The sequence below is a fragment of the Anopheles coluzzii genome, chromosome 2 (assembly GCF_943734685.1).
Source record: "Anopheles coluzzii chromosome 2, AcolN3, whole genome shotgun sequence".
NCBI classification, from domain to species: Eukaryota; Metazoa; Arthropoda; class Insecta; order Diptera; family Culicidae; genus Anopheles; species Anopheles coluzzii.
The window spans coordinates 26,088,841-26,114,999 of record NC_064670.1 but is presented as its reverse complement, the minus strand read 5'-3'; the positions used below and the strand labels follow the sequence as shown (position 1 = coordinate 26,114,999).

Sequence of the window (26,159 nt, the reverse complement as noted above, 5' to 3'; positions counted from 1 at the left end):
CACGTGCTACTTTCTCTTCAGTTCAATGTACGACCAATCGTGCTGCAATTAGGGCTTTCACCTTCATACGCCTCTGGAGCTGCTGTTCTCAAATTTACCATTTTTTATCCAACATTATATTTGGCCCCGAGGAGACAAAAATATGTTTTCGTATGAAATTTTCGGATATTGTAGAATAAAATGCAATAAACACCGGACAACCAGCTATTAATTAAAAGTCGTAATTTAAAACATACAATTTATTCAATGAAAAGGTTGTTGTTCTCGCGTGTATTGTGTATTCTTCTTCTCCACCGTCCTCGTCTCCTTCTCGCCCTGTTCCTCGTTCGACTGGGTTTTTACTTAATATGTGTAATTGTGTGTGTGTTTGTGTGTTGTTTTTGTTCTATACAAGAGTATTTCGAAGGGATTTTAATATGAGCTAATACTTAACTTAACAACGGTGCCTAATGCTCCTCACTGTCCGTGTCACTTTTGTCTGGAAGGAAGAGAGCAAAGTTCCAGATTAGATGCTTCAGCTGGATACCACAATAAAAGACTCATATAGCAACAGCTTACCTTTTTTACCGGTATAAGCGTGACGTTTTAGCCGATCGTACAGATCGTCCTTGGTACCGTACAACGATGCATTTGATCGAGCCAACGAATTAAGCTTTCCGTTGGCACCTTGAACACCGATGAATTGATCTGGAGTGTGGGAGAGGGAGAGAAAGATATAAGAAAAAAAGCCATAAAGTTAGCCAGAGATCGATGGAGAGAAACAGGTAAATGCACCAGCTACGTACCATCTTTAAGATACGTTTCATTGTAGAAGTTGGGCATCTCCCAACCGTCCTCCTCGTCGTCGTAATAGTGTGCGTACGTGCTGTGATGCGATGGCGCAATACTTTCGGCATATGGCGTGTGCGCTCCGTAGTAGAAGTTAACCTGCGACCCGGTCTGGTCCGCAGCTGGTGAGATGATCTTCTTTGGATCCCGTTTGCGATTGGCTCTGTGGAAGCGAGAGGAGAACAAATTTAACACCTGCCCCCCAGTGCCGCCGTCGCACCACACTTACCGCGCACAAATCATCCAGATCAGTAGTACGATGAGTATGATGAAGATGACGGTAGCGGCAACGCCACCGGCAATGTAGGCAAACTCGGACCGCTCGGTACACTTGGTGCCGGTGAACGATCCCTTGCAGCGGCAGGACGGCATGCCCTTCGCATCCTTCACGCAGTGGCCCGCGTTCTCGCAGAAACCGTTGCACATATCTGTAAGCAGGGCCAAACGAGGGGATCGATCATTAGCATCTTGACATCGCTTGGCAATGCACCCGCAATGCACACTTACCCGAACACTCCATGCCGGTACCGTTGAAGCCTGGTTTACACTCACACTTGAAGTCGGACGTTTCCGGTATCAGTATGCAGAACGCGTTCGGGTCGCAGCGCGGCGAACCGTCCGACACGTCCTCGCACGGGTTGATGCATTCGTTTTTGTTGTTCTGAAAGCGACAAAAATTTGTTTTCATTTCCTGTTTCATCCCTATTCCCTTCTTGCAGGAGCTGCAGCCCCCGAGCCTTACCGCTGCCGTGCTGCGGGTGGTGTGGTTCGGCGGACACGGAATGCAGGACGTCTGCTGGTACTCCGACTGGTAGAAGCCCTTGCGGCACTCGACGCACACGTTCAGCGTACCGTTCAGGTAGGTGCCGGGCGAGCAGATCGGCAGCGAGCACTCCTCCACGTTGGACGAGCCGAGCTTGGCGGTCGTGCGCCCGTTCGGGCACGGCAGACAGGACGACTGGACGCCCTGCTTGCGGTAGGTGCCGCGCGGGCACGGCTCACACTTGCCCTCCAGCCCGAGCTGCATGCCGGAGCTGCACTCGTCCCGGCACTCGCTCTTGCTCGTCGCCTCCGCCGTACGGGTCGTCTGTCCCAGGCCGCAGATCTCGCACGAGAACGAACCCTCGCTCGGCTGGTAGTAGCCGTAGCCGCACGGTTGGCACAGTCCGGTAACCGAGTCGAGATACTTACCGGCGGCACATCGTTCTGGAAGGAATGGAAAGCGAACGTTAATCCAGGGCACTGCACGAATATTGGATGTGGACGCGCAAACAACTTACCCTTGCACTCGACGGCCGATCGGGCACCAACCAGCGCCGTCACGCCGGGCCGGCCCGCAATCTTCGGGCAGCTCTTGCACTGCAGCTGGCCAATCTCCGGCTGGTACGAACCCTCCGGGCAGGGCAGGCACGTCTTGCTCGACACGTTGTAGAACGTGCCGACCGCGCACGGCACACAGTCCGGCTCGACCACCACCTGGCCCTGCGGGCAGGCGTACTCGGTGACGAGATTGAGCGAGGACGCATCGCCGAACGTGTTCGGCAGAATGTCCTGCACCGCAAACTGGTTGTCCTCCAGGATGAGCTTCTCCAGCAGGTTGAGCGTGTTCAGCCGCTGACCGTTCGAGTTGCTCACAATCTCACTGGGAAAAAGTGGGAAAAAGTAAGTCATCGCGGAACACAATCTCCCCATTACTCTCTCTTACCTCTTGATCGGAATCGTTGCATTGATCGCGTACGCACTCTCCGGATTCGGCGAGATCTGCAGCACCGTCTGGCGCTTGACAATGTTCGGATGGCGGTTCCGGTCGCAGCGCACATCGATCTCCACGTTGCGACACTCGCGCGAACCCTCCATCGAGTACGAGCACAGGTTCCAGTCGCGGTTCAGCGCGTTGATCGCATTCTTGATGCGCTGCCGCAGCACACCCTGCCCCGCCTCGTTGCACAGCACGTCCGACGGGAACTGCATCTGGATGCGGATCAACCGCTGGGCCGGCTTGGTCGGCGAGCAGGACGGGTACACCAGCGGCACGGTCGGGTGGGCGGTCGGGCGCCAGAAGCCCTCCGAGCCGCACGTGTAGAACCGTGGCACCACCTGCGAGAACTTCATGCCCGGATTGCACGCAATCTCGCACACCTTGAACTGGCCGCCCGCGCCCCAATCCTTGCAGCTTTGCGTGCCGCCGAGCGGATCGGCCAGCGCCGGACAGAACTCGGCCACGATCGTCACCCTGAACGCGCAGGCGGCCGTATTGCCGGCCGCATCGTACGCCAGATACATCACGTCGTAGATGCCCCACAGCAGCGTCTCGCCCGACCGGTGCCCGTTCCGCTCGACGATCTTGGAAATGCCAATGTTGTCGGCAAACCGGGGCTCCTCCCAGTTCACCACCGTCGAGCCGTTCTTGGCCACGATCCACAGATCGGCCGGACAGTACTCGACCTGCGGCGGCTCCCGGTCGACCTGCAGCTGCTGACAGTTGGCCCCGGCGTAGCCCGGTTTGCACTTCTTCTGGCCGCAGGTGGACGGGACGGAGCGCTGCACACCGCCGAGCGTTTGTTCGTAGCCGGCCCAGTTCAGGATGAGGTTTTTGTACAGTACCGGCTCGCTGCGACAGTCGCGCACCTGCTTCTGAATCTCGTTCGTCACGTCCAGCGCCCGGCTCCAGATCTGCACCTTCGTCAGCTTGCCCTGGAAGCCGAGATCGCTGTACGCTTCCTTCCGGTTGCCATCCATCAGCGGTGCGCCGAGTACGGGCCAGCAGCTAAGACGGAAGTGAGACGTGTCATTAGAATGATGCTGCTTTTAAGGAACTCCTCGCTCTGAGACTTACTACTTGGGCAGCACTCGGTTCACACCGTACTCTGCCTTGCTGGCGATGAAGCCCTCCGTGATGAGCATCAGCTGTCCGGTTTTGCCGTTCCACACGACGGCAATATGGTGCCACTGGCCGTCATTAATCGTGCTGTACTCCTTGAACGGCAGGAACACGTCCTGCAGATCGTCGAAGAACGAAACCTGCACTCCGCTCGAATGGGCCTGCAGCATCGTCCTGCGCTTGGTGATCACGTTCGGTGCGCTGGAGTGGAAAAAGCAATAGGAAGAGCCGGTTGTTAAGCCTGTCGGTCTATAGAGATGCCCTCTCCCACACCCTGTACGTACTTGGCCGAGTAGAGCGTGATGAAGATGCCGGTGTCGTCCTTCTGGGCGAACTGGACCCACATCGCGAGCGTCAAGCTGTCCGGTGCGGTCGTGTAGAACGGTACGACCTGCGACGCGGACGAATGGTACGGATCGCTGAAGTACAGATCGTAGTCAATCTGGACCGCTGTTGGAAGATTCAGAACGAACGGAACGAGATTAGTACAAGGTAAGCGAAATAAAGACACTGCTCCCTCCACAACGTGCACTTACATTTGCGACAATCGTCCCCGGTCAGGTTGAACGGACACTGGCAGTAGAAGTCATTGTTCAGATCGATGCAAACGGCACCGGGTGGGCAGGAATTGTCCTTACAGTCCACCTGATCGTGCTCACAGTTCTTCCCCGTGTAGCCCGGCGGACAGATGCACTGGTAGCCGCTGCCCCGATCGACACACGTCGCCCCATTCTGGCAGGTGCCGGCCTCGCACGCATCAAACTCATACTGACACCCAACGCCGGTGAAATCGCTCGAGCACGAACAGTTCAGCCCGGAGCCATAATCCTTACACTGGCCCTCGTGCATACACGGCTGCCCAATACACCGATCCGGCGCCGTCTCACACTTCTTCCCATCGGTGCCGCTCGGACACACGCAGAAAAAGTCCTCGAACAGGTCGATGCACTCCGCATCGTTCTTGCACGGCCGCTCGACGTCGCACGCCGTCACCTGCACGTTGCACCGCTCGCCCGTCCAGCCCGCCGGGCACTGGCACTCAAAGCCACCGACCCGATCCAAACACGTCCCTCCGTTCTGGCACGGCGCGTACTCACAGTCGTCGATGTCGCTCTCGCACAGCTTGCCCTCGAAGCCCTGCCGGCACGCACACTCGAACGCGTTCTCCCGATCCACACACTTCTCCGTCCCGATCGGGCTGCACGGATCGCTCAGACACTCATTCCGGTCGGTTTCGCACTGCACACCGACGTACCCCGGTCGGCACATGCACGCGAACCCGTCGAGCCGATCCACACACGTACCGCCGTTCTGGCACGGTGCACTCTCACAGTCGTCCACCGTGTGCTGACAGTTCTTGCCCGTGTACCCGTCCGCACAGCTGCACTGGTAGTCGTTGATCAGATCCGTACAGACGCCACCGTTCTCGCACGGTGCGCTCTCGCACTCGTCCACATTGACGTCGCAGGCCGCTCCCTCCCAGCCCGGCGCACAGACACACTCGTGGTAGAAGTACCGATCGACGCACATGCCGTGATTGCACGGCTCGGACAGGCAGAGGTTAATCTTCTCCTGGCACCGCTTGCCGGTGAACCCGGGCGGACAGGAGCAGCTGAAATCGTTCACCAAATCCGTACAGTTCGCACCGAGCAGGCAGGGTTTCTCCGCACAGTCGTCCGTGTTGATGCTGCACAGGTGTCCCTCCCAGCCGGCGGTACACTCGCAGCGGAAGCGGCCCTGCTGCAGCGCCACGCAGGTCGCCCCGTTGCCGCACGGGTTCTCCCCGGCCGTGCACGGATCGATCGTGACGTCACAGTTGTCGCCGGTGTAGCCGCTGCGGCACATGCACGTGTAGTTGCCGAACCCGGGCTCGTCCTTGCACATCGCCCGTGCCGGGCACGGATCCGCATCGCAGTCGCTCTTCGCCTCCTGACAGTTGATGCCGGAGTAGCCGCGCGCACAGCGACACTCGTACCCCTGCGGTAAGTCCTTGCATGTACCCCCGTTGTAGCACGGCTGCGACGCACATTCGTCGATGTCAATTTCGCACCGCGTGCCAGAGAACCCGGCCGGGCAGAAGCAGTGGATGTCGTGACCGAGCGGAACGCACAGCCCACCGTGCTGGCAGGAGTTTTCATTGCACGTGATCGGTTTGCAGTCGTCGGCCGTTACCGAACCGACCGTATCCGTGCGGCGGCCCGACGGACACTCGCTGCAGCTCGTCGCGCCCTCCGACTTCTGGTAGTAGTTCTTCGGGCAGGGCGTGCACGGTGCCAGCCCGGTGTGGGAGTACGTACCGGCCGCGCACTTGCGCCGGCAGTCCGATTCGCTCTGTGCCGCCGGCTGGTAGGTGAAGGTACCGCTCGGGCAAGCCTGGCAGTCGCGGAACCCACCGAGCGGCGGCATCGCCGAGAAGGAATTGCGCGGACACTCGAGACACGGCACTAGACCGGTCGGTGAGTACGTACCGTAGCCGCAGATGGGCACACAGTCCTGTACCGCCTTCGAACCGTCCTCCTTCGTGTAGGTGCCGACCGGACACTTCAGGCACGACCCTTGTCGTTCGCGATGCTGATAGAATCCCTTGGAGCAGGGCGAGCATGTTTTCTGGTTTTCGCCCGCGTACGTACCCGCCGGACAGTGCAGACAGCGCGGCACGTCGTTCGTGTCCATGTTCAGTACCTCCCCGACGCCACAGGTGAAACCGCGCGAGATCGCACTCTTGAGTGCACGCAGCGGTGGGCACTCATTCCCGATCGACTTCACGTTCGACAGCGGCTCGATCGCGGCACTCGCGTACGGGACGCTCAGATCGAAGATCAGATTCAGCGTGGAGCCGCACAGATCGTACAGCTGCGGTTGCTTCACCGCCGGATCGATCAGCAGTATAAAGTCCATCTGCACCACGTTCTCCTCCAGCAGGCGCGGCACGGACCGCAGGATCGTCACGTTCATGTTGACGTACACGGCCGAACAGCGCTGCGACAGCACGCTGCTCAGGCTGGCAAAGTGTTTCGCCGTCTGCTCCTGGTACTGCGGCAGGCACTGTTCCGACACGACACCGTTCGCCCGGTACGTGGTGGTCGCCACCACCTGATAGTCCGCCCGCTGCGTGTTCTCCGACACACAGTCCGGCACCACGGACGATGGCTTCCAGAAGCGTCCCTTCCGGCAGGTAAACACCTTCTTCTTGTCCGCATCCGTAAAGCGGAAGCCCGCATTGCACGTCGCCTCACACTCAACGCCGCCCGACTCCTGCGCGGTGCACTTGATCTCCCCATTGCCCGGTGCCTGCAGGTCCCAGTCGACGCACTGCGTCGGCTGCACCGACACCTGGAAGTTGCAGGTCGCCTTGTTGTTGAACTTGTCCGTCGCCACGACGGTCACGTTGCGGAAGCCGCCGAGCGGGATCGAGGCCGACTCGGGCACGTACTCGATCCGCACGTCCCCGGAGCTGTCCGACGCTTTCACGCGCTTGATCGTGTCGTTAAAGTTGACGTAATAGTTGGCCTGCTTTTCGCCCAGCTCGATCACGAAGCTCTGGGGGCAGTCGAGCAGCGGCGGCGTAATGTCCGGCACGGTGATGTTGATCTCGCAGATCGCCACGTTGCCGTCGTAGTCGTACGCGATGTACTTGACGACCGTGTTCTCCAGCACGTAGCTGGTCGTTTTGAAGTGCGGTGGCTTCACCTCGAGCCGTGCGATCGACCCAGAGTTGTCCAGCGCGGTCGGTTCGGTAAAGTTCAGGGGCAGTACTTCGCCGTTCGGTCCGCGCTTCACCAGTATGGGTTGCTGCGGGCAGTTCTGGAAGATTGGCGGCTCGTTGTCGACGCACGGCGAGTAGCCGTAGTCGTAGCCGAGCAGCGGATCAGCCGTCGGTTCCTCGCATCCCATCAGCTCGAACTTCAGGCACGGGTTGTCCATGTAGCTCACGATGCCGAGTATGACGAAGCGAGCCTGCACGTACTTCGGCAGCGTAATCATCGCCAGCTCGCCGTAGTTGCCCGGGTCGCGCTTGGTCAGGTTAAAGTTCGGGAAGTACACCACGTAGTCCTCCTTCTCCGACTGCTTGTAGAAGAAGCGGATCTCGGTCGGCCGGCCTACGATATCGTTCGTCACGACACCCTTCACCAGCAGCGCCTTCACGCGGTACACCTTGCCGAGATCGACGCTGACGTACGTGAACGTTTCCTGCTTGCCGCACCAGCCCGTGACGGAGTTGAGCCGCACATTCTTCGCCTCGTAGTTCGGGCGCTCCGAGGTCGCATTGATCGCACTGTCCGGGATCAGCCCAGACGAGATGCCGATCGGTTTGATCGTTTTGCACTCCGGCTGCTTCACGCACGTGATCGGCCGTGGGTTGATCAGAATGTACCCGGCACGCGAACATCCAAACAGTACCTCCGAGCTCTGCTCGTAGCTGTTCGCCACCTGGAACCCATCGTTCGGACGGCCCGGATCGACACACACCGGCCCTTCGCAGCGCAGATCACCAAAGTCCCACACACCGTTCGCCTGGCAACGCACCACATTGTCGTTCATGGTCGTCTGGCCCGCCAGCTTGAACGTGTTCTGACAGCCGAAGAAGAACGAGCTCATGTACTTGGTGTCCGCGTACTGGCCGTACTCGGCACCGGCGGTCGGCATCGGCACGCCACAGTCGGCCCGCGAACAGGTCGGCAGCACACCCGACAGCCAGTAGTCCGGATAGCCCGGCTGCGGATCAAACACGCACTGCCGGAAGGTGGAGATGGCCGTCTTGCCGATCTGCTTGCCCGCGGTCGTGCACTCCAGCGTGACGTTCTCGTTGAACGGCACCAGAATATCGTTCTGATCGCCCCGCTTCACGAACAGGCCTTCCTTTTCGTCGTCCGGCAGCGAGACACACTTGGCACCTGCGGGATGGTAAGCGGAGCAGTTCAAGGTCAGTGTCATTGAACGGAGTTCAATTCATCCCGATGCCCATGCAGCAGCCCCCCCACTTACTCAAACACTTGGGCATGGAGGCGTTCCAGTTGCCGTTCGACATGCACGCGAGCGACGAGCTGCCCGACAGCACGTAGCCAAAGTTGCAGTGGAACCGCACCACGTCACCGAAGTGGTGCTGGATCTCGCTGCTCAGCAGCTTGCCATTCTCCGGATCGGACAGGGCCGGGCACATCTTGCGCACGCACGTCTTGTTCCGCTGGTACACATCCCCATCCAGCTCGCCCGTCTCGTGCCGTTCGATGAAGAATCTGCAAGTGAACGCAAAAAAGCAAGCGTCAGGTTTCCCCATGTTTGGACAACGACAGCCACAATCACTGCCGCCACGAGACACCTACCCTTCGGTTCCGTTCTGGCGGAACAGCTCGTACCCGAAGTTGCACGCACACTTGTACGAGCCGGGCGAGTTGACGCACTTCTGGTTGCAGCCACCGTTGTCCTTCGCGCACTCGTTCACATCCAAACAGTCCAGCCGGGTGCAGCCCATCAGCTCCAGCTTGATGCACGGCGCGACGACAAAGTCCTGTATCTTGAACTTGATGTACCGCGCCTCGATCGGCATCGGCAGGTTCAGTATCGAGAGCGTCGGCTCCAGTATGCGGAACTCGACCGCGGTACCGTCCGGGTTGGCGTAGTCCTTGAACACGTCGGACAGGTCGTCCGAGTACTCGAGCCGTATGGCGGACGTGAACGCCAGCGAGCCGTCCATGCGCTGCACCGACATCGTGCGGAAGCCGCGCACGATGGTCGGCGCCTTCAGGTCGATGATTACCCAGTTCGAGCCACGCTCCTTGCCCGCGCCGCACCAACCGACCGAGTTGAGGCGTATCATCTGAAGAGAAACAGGAATGAGGAGGTCTTTTAGTTTCACGGCAGGGTGTAATGCAAAATTCCGGTTTCTGTTGCTAAGAAAGGGGTTAAGCCCACGTAACTCCCGGAGTAAAGTGAAAGGCAAGGCACACCATCAAGAGGCGCACTGCGTAAAGTTCAATGCCAAGAGTGGACGCGGTGAAAGGTGACGCGGTACTTACGCCTTTTTCGAAGCCCGCCGCAGTCGACGAGACCGTTACGCTGTCGTCCGATATACCACCGTTCGAGAGGCCCAGATCGACCACCGGTCGGCATTCCATGGACGAGGTGTAACCCGTCTTACACTTGCAATGGAACGAACCGGCCGCATTCATACACTCGGTCGAGGACGCATCACACTGTGACGTTTGACATTCATCAATATCTGAACGGGGGAAAGAAAGTGGCAATTAGCATCGGGGCATCGCGGTCGCTCGCCCACCTGTCGGACCTCCTACCTTCACAGACCGGAACATTAGAGAAGTCTTGCTGCTCGTTGCACTTGACAGTGTGCGAGCCAATCAAACGGTAGCCCTTGTAGCACTGGACGCGTGCCTCATCGCCGTAGTAGTACTCGCGCGTCTTGTCCACCACGTAGCCGTTCTGTACCTCCGGGATCCTGTAGAGGAAGGTCACACGTTCCCAAATTAGAACCCAAACATTGCGTTTTGCAGGGGCGTTTATAGAAACTCGAAAGGGAACACCTACTTGTAGCACTGCTTGCGCGAACAGCTTGGCACGGGGCTGCTCCACTGCCCATTGGACATGCAGATCAGTATCGGGCGGCCCGTCCGCACGTACCCGGGAATGCATTCGTAGCTGATGATCGTACCGTAGCTGCGACCACCTCCATTCAGCACCGTCACGTTAGCGTGCGAGACCTCCGGCAGTGGGGGGCACTGGGACGCCATACAGGCTGGCTGCCTTTCCCAGGTACCGTCCGCCAGGCAGGAGATGGTTTCCGTCGCCAAACCGGATCCAAAAGCAAAGCCGGCATAACACTGGTAGGTGGCAATGCCTCGGTACGTAACGTTGGTCGTCTTGAACGAAAAGCCGTTGTCGATCTGAGGCACCGGTCCACAGTAAACCTCTGTGGTTTGGGGTTTTTTTTGTTGAGAAAGAGGAGCAAAGTTTAAGATAAACAAAGATCGTTCGAACCTCGGACCTGCAATCGCTTACCTTGACAGTCGGGGATGTAGCTGATGCTCCAGTTGCCACCGTTCTGGCAGACGGTCGTGATGCGGTTCTTGCCCGTCGCAAACTCCTGCCCGACGGGGCAGGTAAAGTTGATCACCGTGCCGAACGCGGTATCGCGACTGCTAGCGATCGCCCCAATGCCCGGCTTCAGCTCGGGACAGTCCGCTGAGAACTCCGCCGACCAGCTAATCCATTGGAGGAAGGTAAGGAATAAGATCTTCAGAAAAATTCGGCTTTAACTCCTAAACACTTACCCTTTGCCGTTGTAGAGCGCATCGGTAATGAACTTGAGCAGCATCTTCCCGGAGGAAGCGGTCAGCGTGATCTTCGGTGCGTTGCTATCGGTAAAGCCGTTGCCCGCGTGCAGACGCACCCCGGACGTCGATGGGCCATCGAACACCTGCACCAGATCCGACCGATGCACGTCAAAGTCGACGAACCGCATCGACAGCGGCTTGCCGGACGGGTTCTTGATCACGAAGTAGCACTCCTGGTTGTTCGGGTACGGGGCCAGATTGTAGGCGGGCGAGGCGACCGTACCGTTGGCCGCGTTCACCACCGCCGTACAGCCCTCCACGTACCGTATGCTGAAGCCCTTGGCCGGCTGGGCCAGCGACGTGCTGAAGTACAGGTACAGCCTGTTCCCGGTGGAAATGATAACCCGGCTCGGCTTTGAGTCGAGCGTACCGGTCAGCTTGGCGATCGGCTTATCGTGCGCGCTCTCCCCGTCGCGTATCAGCAGGAAGTCACTGTCCGCGTTCAGATCGAGCTCCTGCACGTCCAGCGAAACGGTGTAGCCCTTCCGCGCGCTAATCACGTACAAACACTCAATCCCGCCCGGGTACGCCTGCGGGAAGCCCGGACTCTTCAGGTACTGTTCCTGCTTGCTCGCCTGCAGCACGCCGCCGCACGTTTGCGGCTCCGTTTTCCACGTCGCCCGGAAGCCCTTCTTCTCCACGCTGCCGTCCGACGTGAACTTGACGATCATGAAGTTGGACGCGGTAATGAACGTCCTGCTCGGCACGTCCCCCTTCCCGGACAGGGTCGCGAGCGACACGGCCGTATCCTCCGTCCGGCTGCCCACCAGTATCTGCACCGTGTCGAAGTTCTTCTCCGTGTCGAACTCCTGGAACTGCAGTATGATGTTGCTGCCCTGCGGGCCCTCCAGCGTCCACTTGCACGAGCGCAGCGAGCTGTACTTCTGCGGGAAGTTGGGCGACTCGATCACATCGCCGCCCGACGCCATGTAGATGTTGCAGCTGGCGCTACAGTCCAGCTCGTCGCTACCGTCGCCACAGTCATCGTTGCCGTCGCACTTGTACGCCTGGTTGATGCAGGCCCCGTTCGAGCAGTGGAACGACTGCTGCGGGCAGGCGCGCGCCTTGCACATGAACGGCAGCAGCGTTTCGCACGAGCGCAGCTCCCAGCTCTGCTCGGTCGGGCCCAGGTTGGCCGCCACGCACTCGCCGGCCAGCGGGTTCGGCTCGCTGATCGCCCAGAAGCCGGAGTACTGCGAGAACAGGTCGCCCGACGTCGACTCGAGCGTGTTCGTCCGCAGATCGTCCAGCGAGGCGAAGCCGAGCCAGTACTTGACGTTGTTGCGCGTCCGGTACTCGCTGCCGGTCGCGATGCTGTACGTCGCGTTGTTCTCATCGTACGAATCGACCGTCACCAGCTCGGAACCATACCTGGTAGGGGGGGGGGGGGGGGGGGGGGGGGGCAGCGGGTGATCACGCAAAAGGGGAAAAGAAGCATTGAGCCGAGATTTTCGCAAAAAAAAAAACGGGGATCTGGTACAAACGGGGCGCCACTAAACACCATTTTAACCTACCTTTTGCACAGTGTGGCCGACTTTTCCCACGAGTGTTTCACGTTAAAGTACTTGTAGCAGTGTAGGCCCCGTAGCTTCCAACCTGCGTGCAGAACGGAAAGGAAATGTTAATTCTTCTTCCCTTCTTTCCATTCCAGGGACTAAGGCGGCAAAAGGGTCCGCCCACGGCACGACCCGTTTCGACCCCGCGACTGCTTACCATTTGGGCAGGTGAGTACATCCTGTTGTTGTTTCACGGCGTTTCCACCAGCGGCAGCAGCGTTGATAAGGGGCAAAACGGCATCACACAGCGCATGAAAAATATGCAAATGAAGGTGTCAAGACAACGAACCCGATGCGAGGAAGTCGAGTGGTAGAAAGGTTTATCACAAACCACGCGACAAACCACTACGCGCGTGTTGTCCCAGAGTGGCTAGAGCCTCTCCCGGGGATGGCTTACCTCAGCGGATGTTCCCGTTACGGCGGCGGCAACTATCAGCAGCAGGGGCCAGCATTTGGGGAACGTGTACATGTTTGTAGTTTCTGACTGTCGAAAGTGGAAGGAAGGGAAAAGAACGCATCGGAATTAGGGTCTTGGGCCGTTGACTGGGTTGACTGGGTTAGTGGAGACCGGCGGTGGTGGTTGTGGCAGGTAGCGTGGCAAAGGTAGAACACAGGCAGGCAGTTGCGACAGTAATTTATTCCATGCGAGTCGCGAAAAGCTAACGGGGCCCGTGTATCTTTCTCGCTTGCGGGTTAACGATCGTACGCCCGAAGTTTCAAGTGGTATGTCGATGCGCTTGAAGACGGAACGGAAAGGTGACGAACAGAGTTTGCTTTACATTATTGGAACGATTTGGCGCTACTGCTACTGGTAAGGAAGATACTGCGGATGCCAACGTCCGTTTGATTGTTTGGCTTTTCGGTATTTGATTGCCAAATTAAGCACACGATTAAGCGCGATATGAGTGCGGAAAGCGAAGGGAAAGGACGGCTGAGGAACCGTTTACCCGCACGAAGCGCAGCGCGTGTCACTGTTTGAGGTTAGTGAACCGTTGCGGTGTGGCTGGCGATGACGTACTACCGCCGGCCCGTAACCGAACAGGCACACACTTGCTGCCGCCTTTTGCGTACGGAGGAGGCGTTTTTGATGTGTGTCTTGCCCCGTGCCCCGTTTTCCCGTCCAACCAGCGTCGATGGTGCTAAAAAGCTGCGGCCAAGAACGCAAAACGCGAAGCCATTGATCATAATTGTGTCACGCCATGGTTGTATGTTTTTTTTTGCTTTTTTTTTGCTGCCATAATGGCGTCCAAGCTTAACGGTTGTGGACCCGTCCCGACAACACATTTCCATCCCACGGAATTGTGTGTCTGTTTTTTGTGGGTCAAATACTTGTTGCGGGGCGATGATTGTGTTGCAGAAATATATAGAAAGAATGAGAGAGAGAGAGATAAAGGAGGAGAGAGAAAGGATCACATTGCTTCTGCTGTGCCGCGGGAGGAGGGAGTGGACATTCCAAAACTTTCTCCCAAAACCAAGCCAAATCGTGACAATATTTTGCCCCATCGAATAATGGCAAATTGTGTGCCAAAGGCCATCGAGAGTTGGCGGTCACCCGGTTTTTTTTGTGGCGTTAACTTTAGGCCCCTTGGCCAAGAGCGTTAATTTACCAGGTTAATTAGTGGTGGCCCCAAAACCGTTCAGCTGATGCACCGAAATCAACCATTGTGCGGGATTGCAAATCAAAAACCGCTTGCTCTGCTGGTGGTGAGAAGAAGCTCCACAAAAACAGCTCCCGGTGCTGTATTTCTTTAAAAAAAATAAAGAAGCATAGCAAAATATGGCGCCCAGCCAGGCTCATAGATCACAATAAACTGTGCGGCCACATCGCTTACCTAACGCAACGCTTCCTCCCGCCGTATAGGGGTGGAATTGGTGGCCCAGCCGGGCAGATTTATTGTCTTTCTCGCGGGTCGCTATAAACTTTTCCCATGAGTGACCAACCAAGGCTTTGGGTTAAACCTGCCCTGCCGAAGCGGGTTTTGTTTGCCAGCTAAGCAACCGAGCGAGAAGGTTCGCCCACTAGGCCATTCAGCCGACATTGCCGACGTGCCGGGGGAGCGTTTTGCTGCTAAACACACATCTACGCCAGCGAGTGTGTGTGTGTGGGGCACTGGCACTCCGATAACATGCTATCTTCACGCCCAGTGTCTTCATATGTCTGTCTGAGTGTTTGAGGCCGTTTCAGTTCGCTTCCAACCAAGAAGAGCGGGCGGAGGCGCTTATGTTGGTCAGTCCTACAAACAGGGGAGGAAGAGGGAGCGGTAAAATAACCCCCCCCCCACCCCTCCTCCAACACACATTGCTCACATTTCCTTCCTGCGCTTTCTTTTTGGCCTTCATTTCGGTTTTGCATCTGGACCTCAATCCAATCCCGCAATCCAATCCGCAGCAACGGATCGATGTAATGCAATCATAAAGCAAATTGGATCACTGACAGCGCTCGCCTACTATCTCGCTGCATTTCACTGGTTCGATGGTGGAGGTGGAGGAGGAGATAGAGGAGGGGGGAGAGGGTTTGGACTCATTGCTGACGCCTGCCTGCCTGGCTGCGTGGAAAAGGCACACTTTCCTTCCGCACGGAAAAACAACACTTCGTTCGTTCGCCACCTCGCTCGCGCTCGATCTTTGCGGCCAACCAGGGCCAGGTGGCGCGGTGGCCGATTTGTTTACATGCCCAATGCGGGGCCAGGCTTGTGTAGGCATATGTTTCTTTTCGTTCCACGCGCTCCCTCACTGACTAGCGCGCGGTTGATCTTGATTGAAGGCGATCGAGGCAATGGGGCTCGGTTGGGGGCTAGCCTTGAAAGTCTTGCGTTACATTGAGCGGGTATCACGGGCACGGCACTGGCCATTGATTGATAACACTTACCGGAGATAATGAAATGGGTGGGAGGTGGGTGGGGTAGGCGTCTATATAGCTAACCTTTGCTGGCGGTGGAGAGAGAAACTCTTTGCAAGTGTTACGATAAAGCGGTTTTGATTGATTTCGATTAGGAGCATTGCTAATTCCCAATGATTTTTTGTGTAAATCTTCCGTATTGAAGTCGGATATTGAAGATTGACCTCTTCTGTAATGGAACGAGGTAATACATGCATTTGACTTTGACTAGAGCATCACAACATCACTCTCCGCATGATCCTCCATGAAGATCGCTCATTACTCCATAATTCCTGGTAGGAAGCCTCACAACACTAATCGAAGACACTCATCAGCGATAATGGAAACATTCCAACACGCACATACATAGAGTGCAAATAATTGCTTTAAATATTATCTTCTGCCCCAGTGTGTGTGTGTGCGTCTGTAGGACATCTGATACATCTTAGTCTCTCGATGCCTACGCCCTACATCCAGCAGATACTGCTCCGGTGCTAATGATCATGCTACAGCACGCAAGCAGATACACCTACTCGCTATATCCTCTTCGTAGCCACATCCACCGCAATTGTGGGTCATCCTTTGGCACATTTTGTTCTGTCCTGTTCGTCACAGAACCACCACCACCACCAGCTTCCTAACGGTGGTAAATTATGCACAAGCCCCACCGCTCATTGTATCGCCGGAACCGGTCCTCAATGATGCCGGTCGGAACGGGGAACAATTACGGAAGAATGTTATTGATAACGTCCGCCTCGGAGGGAGTGGCTGGGGTGGAGCGCACACCTAGGCTGTTTCAATGTCCGCCAGGAAGCGCCCGCTCACCACATTGTGTGCGATTAGTGGTAGCTAGAACCTTCTTCCATGATCACGGAAGTGGTGCTCTATCCTCTCTATCTCCAACGGACGCTAGCTGTCTCCCTTGCGCACGCGTATCAACACAGGTGCTAACGGAAGACATTCAGAACTCACCGTGACTGTGGGACCTTTTTCGCTGGGCCCAACCAAGGTAACACTGGTTAGCTGAAGTGATCTAATTTTTATTCCCCTCGAGCGAGAAAGAAAGAGGGGCAACACACAAAACGAGAACAAGATGAAGAAAGCTCCCTCCACACTACACACGTACGTGTGTGTGTGTGTGTAAGGAATTAGTGTTGCGAAGCGAAGTTGCCGCAACACAGCCCACATCTCGCCGCGGTGGTGACGTGGTGGCCCGCACACACAACTCCCCTTGTATGTGTGTGTGTGTGCTCGTGCAACCAAACCGGTTACTACCGCGGTACGATCCGTCCGGGGGGAGTTTGGGCCGTTTGGGTTGGGCCGTTTTCCTCGCGTGATCTATTTTCCGCGCCATGAAAACCAAGACCAACGGCAACGGTTCTGTCAGCTGTGTGTGCGCGCACAGCGCCGTTTACAGTGCGTGTATTATTTAACATTAAAAAAAACAGAACCTGTCTGCTCTCGCCTCACCCTCCCCTCGAAGTTTCCTCCTTTTTTTGTTTTTCCCGACTTCTCCACCATGACGTGTACGTTCGATTTCCCTGAAAGTCGGGAGCATGTGTGTTGTTGCATGCGCTTGTAAAAAAATGCCTTTATTTTGAAACCGTTTTCCCGGTGGACCTTAAAACTGGAATGGAAGCAATACACACACACACCCCGTTTGGGTTAATTTCTTTTTATCGGTCTGTTTGTGTGTGTGTGTTGTTTTTCCCCTCCCGCTCAAACCTCCCTTCGCTCGTCTACTTTGAGCCGACACGGTCTCGCGATCGTTCGCTTGAACGATCGTCATTCTCGGCCGTCTCCTAGCGACCGTCTCTGCAGCTAGCATCTCGCACTCAGCTCGCAGACCTTTTTCGAAGCCCCCCCCCCTTCCCAGCCCGCATTGCGGCTGCATTCTACTGCCCCTTCCGCATCAATAAAAACCACTCCCCCCCCCCACACGGATGCGTTTTTTGGAAGATTAAGAACTACCAACGCGCACCACCGGATTCTGGAAGGTTATTAAGTGTCCCCCCCAAGGTAGACTGGAAAACCTGCCGTGGTGCTGCTGCTCACGGAACACCCCTGCAGCTAAAGCCCGTGGGTCTAGATATTAACGCGTTAACCTTGATTCTTACCGTCCCGTGGCAGAACAGAAACTGAGAAACAGAACACACATACACACAAAAGCGACAACCAACCAACGACATGGTAAAAAGTATGTCCAACGGGCACAAGAATGCGCTTTCGACATGGACGCATTGAGGACAGCAAAGCAAAGCAAAAAAAAACGGGAAAAAGGTGCGGCAAGACATTCACGATTCACGCCGGCATCGTTTCGTTCGATGACGAGCTGGCAGTGTGGCTCGGAACGGTTCGTTCTATTGCTGCCACTGCTGCTGGTAGAGCTGCTGCCATTAAGCCCGAGATGATTGTGCTGGTACTTCTTGGCATCTCGCATGGCCTTGGTGTGTAGAAACAACAAAACATTCACTCTCGAGTGGAACCGATCGAACCAGTGTGGGCCCTCGCCGACACTGCCGATCGATTTTGCAACAAATTGCGTACCCTTAAACAGTTGGTGTATCGCTCTGCGACTATGTGTGTTTGTGGGGGAAGTAGGCAGTTTCGAAAATTGGAACCGACCACTCCATGCGTGCGTTGGTTGGCCTTTGTTTTAAGATCTTACACGCTGCATCCAAACCGATGCTGAGCCGTTCGTTGCGTTCCGATGACGTTGCATTCAGACGGAGATAGACGCACACACACACACACACACACACACACACACACACACACACACACACACACACACACACAAGAACGGTGGCCTAACGGTGAGGTTGGCAAAGCAAAAGCTGCCAGAAGATCCACCTTGTGCTTATCGTCACTCGCTACGATCGTTTGAATCTGCCGTTAAGAAGCGTTGCGTCTAACGGATCAGCCGTGTAATGTCCCAAAGCCGACCCGTTCTGAGAGCGCGCGATCGAGAAGGGAAATGAAAAAAAAAACGCACATTAAAAATCATTATCGTACATCTCTTCCGTATTCCTGCGCAAGGCTCTCCTCCCTGTCCAACGAGCTGGAAGGTGAGGTGACTCAACCGGGTGACGTGTGTTTCGTGTGTGCAATCCCGGTTTGCTTTCTAGCCCACATTCCTGCACAGGTATAGCGTGTTCAAAATCCCTCCGTTGAAACACCGGACCGGATGAAGGTGTTGACTGGTGATCGAATCCCTCGATCCCTCGATCACTTTACCTGCCAAAAGGTACAGGTTTTGGTTGTGTTTGAGGTGCGAGGGAGAGAGAGCGAGAGCGGGAACGGGAGAGAAAGCAAGGGTTGTACGATGATTTATGAATGACTCGCCGCTTTTGCTGTGTGTCCGTACGTGCGAAAAGGTATGGTTCCGGAATGCTTAATAACCATCATAAGGGTTTTAGTAGCGTCCGACATCCGGTACGCCGGTACTCCTGCCAAACTGCAATTTTCACCCGCCCGAAAAGCCCGAAACCTGCCCGAAAAGAAACCGCGCGCGCGCTCCCCAATAGGGCGTCTATTGTGTGAATAGAAACGCACCGAGCAAACAGAAACTTTCCACCGCACGCCAGCCCGTGTGGTGCGTCGGGAATACTGATGTACACCGCCACCCAATCGCGGCGACCAATCGAAAGGAAAATTAATCTCCCGCACGTTCCCCCCTGCCAGCTGGCTGGTCAGCTAGTCACTGGTAAATCTCAAAGACTGCCCCCAGCGGACGGCGAGATTGTTGATGAAAAATGTATCAAAAACACCCGCCATTCGGTCGGGCGGAAAAACGGTCCAACCAGCGTGAACCATGGTCGCATAATTGTACTTCCATCGACACATCACCACCCTCCCCATTCGCTCTCACCCTCACCAATTCGAAATGAATCATAAGTTTGCGGCGAATGACAAAACGAATCGAATCCAATTGGAAGGGGAGGTTCGTCGCTTGTTGGCGCAGCGCGCAAGTCACCGGGCGACTGCAAGCGACGAAACCGACGAAGCGGCGAAGCTTTTCAGATGGCGTAAGCGCACCAAGCGCCACACTGTGGTTTGCAATTATGTGTTTAATTTAAAACAAGATGAAAATGAAAAACAAAAAAACATCGTCTCATTTCAAACCACCGCATGGGAGCGGTGGAAAATGTTCCCCAATTCCAGTGCGAACTAGGTGATTTGGGGGGAAATTGGAATTTTGACAAGCGGTGGTTTGCGTTTGACACAATTCATCGATTCCAATTTGGCTACAGCCCGTCGACCGACGGGGAAACAATAGAAATCGCAACAACAACATAACGCTCATTGTGTTACCTCCAAATTGGGTGAATCTTTTCGGGGCCGGGTTGGAAATTCTTGAAAAGCTACGAGCGGTTAGCCAAATTAGGATAAGGAAGACCCGCTCGACCGCCTGCTGTGGAGTGTCACTCCAACGCGGGAGCGTTTCTATCCAAAACCCATATTTCGCAACGTGTGTCCCTGTTTTGTAGCACTGTGTGTGCGTGTGTGTGCAATTTCACCACAGCGCCAAATTCGGCGTACCACTCCCGCGGGCTCCTTCGCGGCTAGTGGTGAAACCGAGAACGTTCCATTAGGGGAGGAACGGAAATTTCACCACATCACACCGCATCAGGCTTTGGTTAGTGGTTTTGCATATGGCATAAATATTCTTCCGTGCAAACAAACACACACATTCAGCGTGCCTGCAGCCTTACATGGGATGGCCTGGTGGTCCAGTTTTTTCCGTTTATTATCTTTTTTTTTGCCAAAACGGTTTTGCTTTCAATCGTTTGTGCGCGATGGTTTTGAGGCGAGAAACCGATCGGTGTTTAAATTCGATCTAGTCCAACCGTGCCGTGGTTGGGGTGGATGGATTAAAGGCAGTAGCAGGAAGGAACTAATCCAATAGCCACACACACACACTTGCACTCTCCATTCCCGCTTTGCGGTGTTCGTTAGTTAAAGCAAACAATAAGACCAGCCCCAGCTCCATCAAAAAAGCATAAAGGGAAACTGCAAAGAATCAATTCGCGTTGCCATTTCGCCGTTTCGGGAACGATCGATTTTCCCTTCGACTGAGCAAGCAAAAGATTGAGAGTGATCTTTTACCTTCCTTCCTTTTTTTGTTGGTTAATGTTTCGAGCGTAATGTGTAATGTGCCTTGTAATGTAATGCATGCAGTCCCAGGCTTTTCTTTTATTATCTCTCCCCATGCCTAGGGGGCGCCTTTTTTGTGACGACCACTTCACTTTCGGTTGTGCACTGTGCGGTGCTGCTGCTGCTGTCGGTTTCATTGGGCATCGATCATCAACATCCAATCGATACCGACACACACACACACACACATGCATGCGGCCCTCTCCCCGGCCAATGTTTCCCGCCCGGTCGGGTCACCATCGACGAACGACAAGAGCTCATCGACACCGAAACTTTCCAATCGTTCGGCGCAGCGTTTCGCGTCTCTCTCTCTCTCTCTGTCTCTTCTGCGCCCGTGCCACCCTTTTTCTCTACTGCTCCCTCCCCCCTTGACGCGTTTTGTAGTTTGTTGTCTTTACCAAAGTGCCAACTGGTCGCGCGCAAGTACGCAAAATCTGGCCACTTCTCCCCGCTCATCGGGGTGAAGCAATCGTTTCATCGAGAGTGTGAGAGAGAGAGAGAGCGACAGGGGCCGCAAAGGTCCCGCTGACACTCTGAAGGAGTCATCGTCACCCTCGGGGCGGTCAAATCGCGGGGGGAGGGGGGAGAGGACAGGGGGACACGATTGATCATACACACACCTCGAGCCGTGCCGACTGGTTTGAAGATTGAACATTGGGACATAGCGAAGGGAAGGACCGGCCAGGTGACGAATGCGCTGTGGCGCATTCCAATGTGAGTGTGTGTGTGTATGTGTGGACCCCTCTTTCGCCCCGTTTTTTTCCCATGGCTTTCAACCTGAACCTGAAGGGAAACCAACGGGTCCCGAGCGTCGTCACTTTCCGTGACAGTCCTCACAAACTTGTAATCATTGCTTTCCCGTGCGCCGTGCCGCGGCTCGCTCAGGTGCCATCTTCAACGGCACGGGAAGGGATGAATGGAATGGGTTGGTTTTTATATGCCTCCCCAGCCCGCCTCCTAGCCTCCTGTTCCCCTATCTGAGGCCATTGCGTCGTACCAAGTGGTCGGTCGGTCGCTGACTACTTCTGGTGACAAATGCGACATGATGATGCAGTGAGAGCTGATTGATGTTTTTTAATTAATAACGAGAAAGGCTTTTATTTGATTTACCACTCCTTACTTCTCTCTCTCGCTTTAAGTTGCTTTAAGGGCTTTATGCCGAAGTGGACAACTTCGTATCAATGAAGGTAGCGTCGACGACTGTCTTTCGCATAAGGAAAAATGAAAGGATGAAATTTCTCTATTTTATCTCGTTTGTTTAAAAAAATTTATCTTAATTTCATAATGTTTAATTATGTTTTTTTAATGTTAAAAACAAGATAACCAAATTGCCAAACAAAATATACATATAAAAAAAAGCAAAATCACAACCCAATGCGGATTGAATTTCGCAACGCGGCAAAACAAGTGCACAGGCTCCCACCAGCCCCGTGGAGCGCGCTGGTGTGTAGCCGATTAGCCAACTCATCAAATATTTTTCCGAAAAAATGGGTCAACCAACTTATCCCGCACCGTTCCACGCGCACATTTCACAAACTGTAAATTCCTTTCTACCACCAAACGGGCCCAGCAATCCGCCCTCCCTCCCTCGCCCGCCCGCCATTTCCCATCTCCCGAACAGCGCGACGAACCAGCCACACAAACACACACATACGTGCACCCGATCCGGAGTGTAAGCGAGAAAACCCGCCCGTAGGTTTCCGTGGGAGTGCGAGCGAGAGGCAGGCCCCGTCAAGAAATCAAGAAAGCTTCTTGGCTTCCTTTTCTTCCCGCTGTCTGCAAAGCAGCAGCACACCAACACAGCCTCGGTAGCAGCAGCGGTGGCAAAGGGAGAGATCGGACGCGCTTCTTAAGCGAGCTAAGGGGGCCGGCTGCGGGTAGGACGCTGGGAACGCTGGTACGCGGGTTTGGTGTGATGGCGGTGCGATCGAGAGCTGAAGAAAGAAAAAGCTAAGATCCTCTCACCAACACCAACACCGCAGCAGCAGCAGCAGCCCGCGAGCGTAAGCTTTTAAGCTCTCGAATCTTGGGCTTCGCCAACACCGTGCAAGATGCTGTGCGTTTGCTGGCAGCCCCGTGCCCGATTTTTTCGTCTTCTCTCTCTCTCTCCCTCCTCTTTGCTGTGTTTGTGTGATAGTGCTTCATCCCCTGCACCCTGCACCCCTCACGATCAACCATCAACCCCGATGGCGATGGCTCTGACGCTGAGAAATGTGAAATGAATACCTTAGAAATTGTCTACGTCCACAGTTTTTTCTCTCTCTCTCTCGCTCTTTCTCTCTCCTTTGATCTTTCGCTCTCTCCCTCTCTTTCTCGTTCGTTCGTACGCGGTTCTTCGTTTGCGATTTCACATCCACATTCACTACTGGTTTTTGGTACGGGATTTGCGGGCACTGCTGGCTGTATGTTGTGGGGCAGAAAAGGGGAGAGGGACAGAAAGGGGATGCTGGAAAGGGTGAGCAACACAGTTCCCCCCCCCTTCCCTTTGGGTTCGCTCTCACCACCAACCGAACCGCACCCCGACAGATCCCCGACACACTGGGCTGCTGGGGATGTGGATTTTCACTGACGTTGTTTTATTTTCGTTTGATTTGACTGTATCTCCCCCCACCACCAACTGCGAAATGGGGACACAGCGACAATCAACGGGAAGAACAGATACACACACACACTGCCACGCTACCAACCAGGCATACCGAGCGGAAAAAAGGACAAAAACAAAATCTCAAAGACAAACTTGCAGGACGTCAACTAACCTAGCATAAAACAACATGGAAAACTTGGCGCGGACAGGGCGCGCGCGCTCGCTTCTTGGGTGTACTAGTTCACACAACACTTCTTGCTCTGGGGTCACTGATGATTTTCTTCTTTTAATATCTTCCGAAAAAAAATCCACTAACACACACACACACACAAACGCACACTCAGACACACTGTTTTCCAACCAAGAGATTGCACCGAGCGGGTTCCTTCTGTTGCACTGCGCGGCAGGTCACAACGGCAGCCCCGCGCATAGGCTCACTTCCACAGCCGTATGGATGCTGATGGTGAAGCGGTGGCCACTGCTACCTATCTCGCTCTCTCTCTCTCGCTCACCTCTTCCTCCTCCACTGCTTCAGCGTATGAACGCCCAGCAAACAGACGCGCGTCGGACTACTCGAAGCGGACACCTTGCTGGTTCCACTGTCTGCTACGTATTGAAGACCGTCGACCGAGGCCTCGGAAGAAATTCTTCTTGCCCGCTCGGGCTTTCCACCACTTGAGACACGCGAGCGCGCTCTCTCTCAATTTTAGACGGCTCTCGCGCTCTCTTGCCTTGGCTGGCTTTGGCTGGCCGGGGTTTTTGGGCTCAGCGCGGCTGTGGAAAGTAGGGAAGCTGAGGGAGGGCCCCCGGGACCCTTAGATCCGATCCCCGAACACACCTTAAAAGCCACCTGCAGCACCGTTTGCTTTGCTACGAAACGGGAGAGCGGGGCCTGCACTACGCAAGCAGACGACGAAGAAACACGGAGAGAGAAAGAAAACGGTATATTACTCTCTCAGGTGTACAGCAACGCACCTGAGCAACGCGTTGCGGGCGAGTCCCGAGCGACACGCTAAAGGGAACAAACCCAGTGCACATACACACACATACACACACGCATACAGCCAACGCACCCTTAAAGCGTGTGTTTCTGGTCGTTTCGTTACCACGTACGTTCGCTGCAGGAGTATCGCTCAGGTAGTCCTGCACCACCAGAGAAGGATAAAAGGGACATGAAAAAGTCGAATGTTTGGGCTTCCTTGGCGTAATCGATAAGCAGGTCCTGGGATGGCAGGATCAAGTTACAGGACGAAACGCATCCCTTAAGTGATTCCCGATCTCGGCCAACCACATCCCATCATGCACCTCAGTTTTGCTTCCCACGTGCACCGCCACGACACCGTCCGCGTATCGCCCCGAAGGGTTCGTCGCCTTACCGTGCATACTGCGGGCGTTCAGCTCTTTCGGAATTCGGAATTCGAGCTATCGGAATCAAACAGTCAGTCAGTCAGTGAAAAATATTTGTCCCCTTTTTTTTTTGTTCTCCACCGCCCGCCTCCGAATGGGACGAATTGTTTTTCTTTTCCTTCTTCTTCTTCTTTTTCTTCCATTCATTCCCTTTCGTACGTGTGGTTTCACCCGATCCAAATACCTTCGCAAGGTGTGGAGCCCCGGGAATGGAGCGGTCCAGTTGGTGGTCGATTCCTCACATGCACACATACACACACGCTGCTCCAGTGACTCGAATGCAAATGAATGTTTTTCGTATTTCGAATATTTGCCGCACCTGGGACAGCGCCAGGGATCGCTCGTAAAGGAGGAAGGTTGTGATAATAGTCTTCACCATTGGGTCTTGGTCAGCGAGTAGAACCCCGCAGGAATGGAATGGAAAGATGCGTCTTGTCCTGGTGTGATTTGATAACTTTCTCGTGCTCTTTCACTGTCTGTCTCTCTGTCCCTCTGTCCTATCTGCTCGGATGGTTCTAGGACGGGAAGAAATCGTTCGGCACGCATAATCAAATTAATGTTTGAAATGGATTTTTTTCGAATTTCCATCTAAATTAAGCCAACGGGTGAAATTATTTCTACGAGCATAAGCGTCCGTCAAGGGGCATGGTTTGGAGGACCGCACACAGCAACAAAATTAGGTTTCGGGAAGGACCTATTTCCCCCGGACCACGTATTAATACCAATTGTGAAATTACCACCGGACGTTGCGTTCTTTGGCTCGACCGCATACGGTAATGCTCCCGCTTTCTAAATGACAAATACTTTTGCCTAATGAAAACTGTGCCAAGAACGACGGGCAGACGCAACCGGCGTATCGTCCAATTGAGCATAAAGACTACCGTTAAGCCGTTGCCTAATCGGGCTGGGCAATCGAGGAGTTCGAATTAACACATCGGCATTAGTGTAACCATGTGTTAAATTTCACCCTCGTGACTGGGGACAAGCGTATACGCCAGCAAATGCATTCAAATTGTTGGCACCCGGTTGTGGACGCTCTGGCAGAAAAGGTTCGTTGCCACACATTCCGCTTTGGTGCGGCATCTCGGGAGCCCCGGATGCACCCGCTGATGATGGGTTCAAATCAGGCGAAAGGGAATATCAATATGCGCTTTATTTAGGATCACAGTCATTGTTGTGGCTGAGTCATAAAGTTGCTTCAGAGGTTGAATGTTACTTTTAGGCACAATTATCACACCGGAGCGTTTGGTGGTGATGAGGTGGTAAAATTGTAAATCTATTAAACAAAATTAGATTTAATCCTAGAACAATGTAATAGCTTCTAGCTTATTTCTGCTACAGTGCTATACGAAACCGTCGTTAACACATTGTTTAAAAATTATGCAAGTAGCATAAACATAAAATCAAATAGTTTTAATACGCCTCTTTAAACGACTCGCCCTAACTGCAAGATCCGCGCGGCGCTGCTTCTAATACGCGTTTATACGTTCTCTCCACCTTCTTCCTTCACAACTTCCTA

The 26,159-nt window shown here is 54.7% G+C and overlaps 1 protein-coding gene across 1 annotated transcript; it reads right to left on the bottom strand.

Annotated features, from left to right (window-relative positions):
* Positions 1 to 207: 207 nt before the first annotated feature.
* LOC120948182 (sushi, von Willebrand factor type A, EGF and pentraxin domain-containing protein 1) lies at positions 208 to 23,871 on the bottom strand. Its single transcript, XM_040364249.2, has 22 exons — positions 23,406 to 23,871; positions 13,012 to 13,094; positions 12,772 to 12,793; positions 12,573 to 12,654; positions 10,996 to 12,429; positions 10,724 to 10,926; positions 10,253 to 10,634; positions 10,003 to 10,163; positions 9,727 to 9,929; positions 9,034 to 9,527; positions 8,696 to 8,946; positions 4,246 to 8,604; positions 3,994 to 4,159; positions 3,665 to 3,910; positions 2,534 to 3,595; positions 2,109 to 2,470; positions 1,571 to 2,034; positions 1,336 to 1,489; positions 1,058 to 1,256; positions 786 to 991; positions 559 to 687; positions 208 to 478 (listed from the first exon to the last, which is right to left on the bottom strand). The coding sequence occupies exons 1-22, from the start codon at positions 23,410 to 23,412 to the stop codon at positions 447 to 449; spliced, it is 10,701 nt and encodes a 3,566-aa protein (XP_040220183.2). The 5' UTR covers positions 23,413 to 23,871; the 3' UTR covers positions 208 to 446.
* Positions 23,872 to 26,159: the final 2,288 nt, after the last annotated feature.